Source organism: Hippocampus guttulatus, chromosome 18 (assembly GCF_054856545.1).
Source record: "Hippocampus guttulatus isolate MCC_2025c chromosome 18, RoL_Hgut_1.0, whole genome shotgun sequence".
Classification (NCBI taxonomy): domain Eukaryota; kingdom Metazoa; phylum Chordata; class Actinopteri; order Syngnathiformes; family Syngnathidae; genus Hippocampus; species Hippocampus guttulatus.
Genome location: NC_141278.1, coordinates 1379645 through 1386151, shown reverse-complemented (window position 1 = coordinate 1386151; position 6507 = coordinate 1379645). Strand labels below are relative to the sequence as shown.

General features: G+C 46.2%; 1 protein-coding gene across 1 annotated transcript; it reads left to right on the top strand.

Moving 5' to 3' along the window:
* Nucleotides 1–3357: 3357 nt before the first annotated feature.
* Nucleotides 3358–5840, top strand: marcksl1b (MARCKS-like 1b). The gene is made up of 2 exons (XM_086137380.1): nucleotides 3358–3671; nucleotides 4420–5840. The coding sequence occupies exons 1-2, from the start codon at nucleotides 3585–3587 to the stop codon at nucleotides 4990–4992; spliced, it is 660 nt and encodes a 219-aa protein (XP_085993506.1). The 5' UTR covers nucleotides 3358–3584; the 3' UTR covers nucleotides 4993–5840.
* Nucleotides 5841–6507: the final 667 nt, after the last annotated feature.

Sequence of the window (6507 nt, the reverse complement as noted above, 5' to 3'; positions counted from 1 at the left end):
CGTCGTCACGACGTAGTCGTCATCACCACCGCGAAGCGCGTGTCTTTATGTTTTCGTTTTTTTTCAAAGAAGGAGAAGAAAGGAGCGCTTGACGTTTCCCACCCTGCCAAAGTGAAGCGTGATGTTACCTCAGGCGAGCTGAAGAAGCCCATTCACGGGAGAAGACGGCTCGAGGAGACCCGAGCGCCTGCGTGCTGGGCATTCCACAGCGCACAGTGGAGACATTATTATTACATTGGCAAGGCCAAGTAGACCGATACAGCGTGACGTGTGCTTGAGAAAAGGTCGTCCCCTGGGTGTGACCGCGATGCCGGAAACAGAGTAGCACGTCAAGGAGCCCGCGGTGGTCTGGAAAAGGACAGCGAGGGTTGACATAAAACTCTCCGATAGGACTCCAGATTGGCCTGACCGCAACGCAGGAATAAGTTATTCTTCCTGAAGATCTGGTTCCTTGTGTTGTCATGGCGACACCACTTGGTCAAGGTTGTGGGGGCAGCCGTGGATTTAGTTCATCTTGACTCACAGCAACACTTACGAAACATGCAAAAGGGGTGAGGAAGATGCATCATGCGTCCATCCATCCTGGCCGAAGACATCCTCTCCCCTCCGGACTCTTGATTTCACGATCCTCTGGGGTGAATTCACAGATTTGCTTCTAGTAGTCCAGAAAGAAGACGGCGCACCCCCGGCTATAGGAGAGCTTGGGCTCGTTCTTAAGAATCAGCACTTGATGGGGTGTGGTGTGCATTAGGCATGCTAGCTCTCTATGCATCCACCCCAAAAAATGCATTTTTCCTTCCGATAATCCGTTGGCAAGGCCACTTTAGAGTGCCTCATTGATGACCACGAGTGCGTGAACGCCTCTGATGAACGGCTCCGATGTGACGGCCCGCGTGTGGACACGAGCTTGGAAATGGCTTTAGAGTGCCTCGTTGTTATGGCGTGGAATAGCCGTGCAATGATTTCTGGATGTAGGAGGCGTCACGGGGTCACATTAACTGCACTTTGTTTTCCAAACACCATTGAATTGCACTGTAAAAGTGTTTAAATCCAATATGGACAACCAATTGAGGGCTTGGTCACTTTGTGGGTGTTATGAGCCCATTCAACGACTGTTAACCACATGCAACAAAACAAGTTGCCGAAGCTGCTCGTATTTTTTCTTACTTCATTCGTGCTCCGCCTTAACGGGGCAGGTCCTCAATTGGTCGTTTTTTCCATTTCAGAAGTTCTCCTTCCTCTGCCACTTCCCGCAATATCATTTGATTCCTTCTCCTCATTCCAATGTCATCCTTGGCATTTTTGTCCAATGACGCAGATTGGCCCATTGCCATCCAAATTCTCAATTCTGTCTAGAATGCTCCATCTGCTTGCTCCATCCACAAAGTGCTGAATTTTTTTTCCAGGCATCTCATTTCCTAATGTGATGTTCAACGGCTATCTGCTTGTGTTTTCGAAAGCATTTTATTTCTATTCCCATTTCGCTTCATCTTCCTCATCGCTTGTTTTGTGTTGTCCATTACGGCCCTATCGTCGGCACATCTCACACATTTCCCAAGATCTACCCTCTTCTTTTTCATGCCAGTATCGAGAGATTCTGGGGAGTTCCTTCCCGATGAACATTTCTGCAGACAAATGGAACAGTAAAGGGCAGAAAGATGGGCGTCCTCCATTAATCTGATGCACACCGTTTGGTTGCGGTTAGAGGTTCTTGTTCGACTTCTGTCTTTCCATTACGCTCCTCAATTTCATCTTTATTGTCCTTAAAATGATCGGCACAAAGCACATCAACATGTCGGGCCTTAACCCACAAGTCATTCGGGAAATTCGGGCAGCCAGCATGTGTTCCCAAGTCTTGCGAAATCAATTTGACTGATTGGACGCAGCGAAGATCAATTTGTCACGTCGAACACTGAGACTCTTTTCTTCCCTTAATTGAGATTTGCAGCTTTAACAGCTGTTGCGAGAAATGTGCATGGGAGAAAACGATCAGGTGGAATGTGCATGATCATCCCATTTACTTTTTTTTTTGTGCTCCTGGTATGTTGTTGACCAGCGGAAATGAACAACGAATCGAGTCACGCAGCCATGAGGACGCAACGTGATAAGCCGAGCGTCCGAATGCTCATCTTGTTCTCGAACCGCAAAAATATAGGTCGGCGTTGAACAAGAGAATACAATCGATTCATTTGCCATTCACCATTGTGAGATAGGACGAATCGCTGTTGCGATGCCTCGACTGCACAAATCCCCCCAAAACCCCCCACCTCATTCATTGCAAGTAAATCATGCATCTGACTTCCGGCTACGTGTCGTGTTATTTATTACAATAATCATGCACGCCATCAGAAATGACTTTGAAATTGCAGTTGGACGTTTCAACACAGCAGACAAAATGAAGAGGAAAGCATCTGATACGCGCGCAACAGTCGGCAGATTGGCGGACAGCCCATTTGGATTTGGCCGCTTGTGTGTGTATATTAGTCTGTCGATGTGGAGGAAAAAGAAGGTGTGCCAAATGTTGTGACAAGTGTGTAAACGTGTGCGCATCAGCATCGTCGTCAACGTTTGACAAAAGTAAAAACGAAAGTGGCGCAACAGAAAGAATCCCCTTCTTCTTTGAGGATTAGTCAGAGTGAAACTGCAAACGGTGGTGAAACGTGTGCGCGCGCATGTGTGTGTAATTAAATAAGAAAAGTCCTGAGTGACTCACCAAAGTCATGCGTCTAAGTCATAGGTGTCAAAGTCAGGTCCCGGAGGGCCGTTGCCCTGCATGTTTTCCAAGTCTCCCTGCTGCAACACACCTGATTCAAATGAACAGCTTCAACGTCAGGCTTGCGCAGAGCTTGCTGACGATCTGATCTGAAATTGGCTTTTAAAAAAGAAAAAAAGATTTCGCAGAACACTTGTCCCTTGTGTTGTCCTCCAACTTCAAGATATGAGTAAAAACAACTCAGCTTGCTTTGTTGTGCCGAGTGTGAAAGTTGTTTCAACTTGACTGATTATTTTAGCCTAAAATGAAATTACAAGAACCTGTATCTTTGCGTGTACTTTTTTCCACTCTGGGTTTATTACAAACCCCCCTACGAACAGATTTGAGGGTAAATAAAATGTAATTGTAGCTGTAAGATAGAATAACTTTTCTGCATGGATTTTCTGCCATTAACTTGAATATAGAACTATAGAGAAATGAGTTGAGTTGATTTAATTCATCGCTGGGGTTCCAATGGCAGGCAGCGGGCGGTGATTGGCCAAAGCACTTGTCGATTTCCCTCCAGACAGGGCGTCGATTGGTTGAAGTTGCCACAAACCCCGCCCACCGGGTGTCGCCCCGAACCTGTTGTATGTTGAAGCGTTGCGTTCAAGCGCCGATGAGTTTAGAGGCTCTCTCTGCGCCGGAGTGACGAGTACGAACGAGACGGACTTGGAATCGTCAGAAAATCATCACCATTCTCCCCCAAATTACACTTTTCGCCGCTTCACCGCTGGATACGCCACTCGACCTGGGGTTGGATTAACTTCGGGCCACTCTTTTTTAGTTTTTCTTTTTCATTTGCTTTGGAAAGAGGCAGACAAAGAAGACAATGGGATCTCAGTCATCCAAGGGAGAGGTGGCCGTGGAGGCGAACGCCGCCGCCGCTGATGCTGCGGCTGTCAAAACCAACGGCCAGGTAATTCAAAGCTCCACATTTGTTTTTACACATGTGAACTTGCTTCAAAGTTGACCTACAGGCGTGAAACCGAATAGCATTTCGATTTGATTTGATTTCTGAGGGGGAGTCAGGTGTGGTTTTTCAGCATCCTCGCTCATCGACAACGAATCTCAAGATGGAGTCGTAAAAAGTGCATTTGGGGCACGTTTAATTTAAAAGGTGCAAAAGCGAAAGAGGGGGAGGGGGCGTCTTGAGCGCACGTCGGCACCCCTTGTTTTAAGTAAGACCGCTATCTCTATTGTACCAATTGCACCTTTCACATTCGGTATTAATCGACCGGTTACTTAGGGCATTTAACAGCTCATTTGGATTGAATCTTTCGCTGTGCCATCACTAGTAATAAAAAATGGATGTTCATTTGTGGGGCTTTCTTTCGCGATATAGTCACCCAGAAGTGAAGGCTTGTCTCTCCGGTTGCGTCTTTGTTGGGGCTGTCTGGTACCCCGAGCCGTCAGCGTGGCTCCAGCGCCGCCTATCAGCTCACCGAGGAGCTGCAAGGCGTCGCCTCAGCCAGGCGACGCTAATTGATGAGCACGACGATGCCCTGCCAAATAATGAGAAATTATGATCAAAAGGGATTGGAATGTGACCACCTATGGCGTTTTGTTTTTGGTTTTTGTTTTTGTTTTTACCCGGGATTGTCAATTTTGGATTAGTGATTTATTTTTCACAAAGAGATGATGAATGAAATATTTTTCTTTTGCAGGAGAACGGACACGTTAAGACCAATGGCGATGTCTCCACAAAGCCCGACGGGGACGCTGCCGCGACCAACGGCTCGGCCGAGGCCGCCAAGGAGCCCGAAGCCAGCGCGGAGGGCGACGCCATCGAGCCCGCCCCCGCCGCCACCGACGGCGAGGCGGCCAAACCCGACGGCGAGGCCGCAGCGGCTGCCGCCACCGATGCTGCAACCAAGGAGACCCCAAAGAAGAAGAAGAAGAAGTTCTCCCTGAAAAAGTCCTTCAACTTCAAGCTGAACCTGAAGAAGAGCAAGAAGAACGAGGCGGTCAAGGAGGAGCCGGCGGCGGCCGCCGCCGCCGCCGCCTCCTCCTCTGAGGAGAAACCCGCCGAAAACGGAGCGACCGCCGCCGCCGCGGAGGAGAAGAAGGAGGAGGTGAAGGAGGAGGCCCAGGCTGAGGCCCCGAAAGCCGAGGAGGGGGCTGCCAAAGAGGACGCCCCCAAGGAGGAGGCCAAGGAGGCAGCTGCTCCAGCCCCTGAGGCCTCGAAACCCACAGAGGAGAGCAGCTCGACCCCCGCCCCCTCTGAAAAGAAGGAGTGATTGTATGTGCAACTCACAATGAACTGGCTGAACTGTTTTTCCAAGAAAGAGAGAGAAAGAATTTAAGAATAAATATATATATATATTTATATATATATGTGTATATGTATACATATGTATATGGATATATGTATATGTAAATATATACACATGTATGTGAAAGACTCCTTTGACGTGCCACTTTTCGTCAAGACGACAGACGAGATTCACTTGGTCACTTCTTGCTCGACATCTGGACCTTGACTGACTTTTTAGGCTTTCGGCGCGGCGGCGAGACGACATCACCAAGCGGATGAAAGGTTGATGGAGGACACATCTTTTCCCTAACTTGAAAAAAAAAAAAAAAAAAAAAAAACAGCGGCTCAAGATGCCTCCTTTGTGAAGATAAAGAAGCTAGAAAAGGAACAACTAGGACAACACCACTTCAAATGACTGTTAAATAGCTAAAAGAAAAACAACAAAAAAAATAGAAAACAAGATAAATCAGAAAAGAGACTCGGCAACTTTTTACATTCCTATATTTTAACCCAAATTTGAAGTATTTTGTGGTGTATTATAGAGAACCATCTTAAAAGAAGCTATGTCTTGTTTGTTAAAAAAAATTACAAAAAAAAACTATAGACAAGTTTTGATTTTTACATGACTATGAAAAAAAAAAAGAACACTTCAGCTTGCTATGTTCACTGTTGCGGTTTGATATGAAGCAGGGTTGTTTATCTGTCGTGTGTGAGCCTGAATCTGCTTTTGTCTCTGTAAATACAATTGGATTGATTTCTGTTCTTTATTTTGCTGATGTTACTGGTTTTATTGTAAAGTTGATCATGGTAAATAAATGTTGGTCACCTGCCCCTGGATGTGACTTTTATGATTCCTCGCACCGGACACGAGTTCCCCGATCAGAAAGAACAACGGGATATTGGATACGGATGGTTTTCCTATGAAAGAGATTAAGAGGTAAACTATTACTCGGGTGTTCCTGTCCCATTTTCCTTCTCAGTGTGACCTAAATTCCAACTTTAATAGGCCACAACCGAGTCCCCCCTCCCCCCTGAAAAAAATGGTGACACTACTAAATCATTAGTGTGAGGCGAGAAATTAGCACTCGAATGAAATATGCATAATCTCTTTTTTTTACACAAAAGTGTAAGTGACAGTAAAATCCATTTACAGGCCCGTTCTCATAAGGTAACCCAACATTTATCAGATCATACGGTAGATCAAAAGAAAGGTCTACACACCCCTCCTCAAACGCCAAAATAGATGACTTCTTAATTTTGCCACTACTGGTGTGACCTCTCACCTGTCAAACTCCATTGAAAAGAAAAAAACAAACAAACAAATGTAAATCTAAAGAAACGTGTGCACAGCCTCTTCAAACTGGGGGACGTTGCCGTGTTCGTAATTAACCAATCACATTCACTCCAATATCAAACTGGAGTAGGAACACATGCGCTCCCATTTAAAGTATTTTACTCATCCCAGATGATGTTCAGATGGTATTGTAGGCTTTTCTTG

Coding starts and splice junctions, on each gene's coding strand:
- marcksl1b (XM_086137380.1), top strand. CDS start 3,585: ATGGGATCTCAGTCATCCAAGGGAGAGGTGGCCGTGGAGGCGAACGCC. Junction 3,672..4,419: donor CTGTCAAAACCAACGGCCAG/GTAATTCAAAGC, acceptor TTTCTTTTGCAG/GAGAACGGACACGTTAAGAC.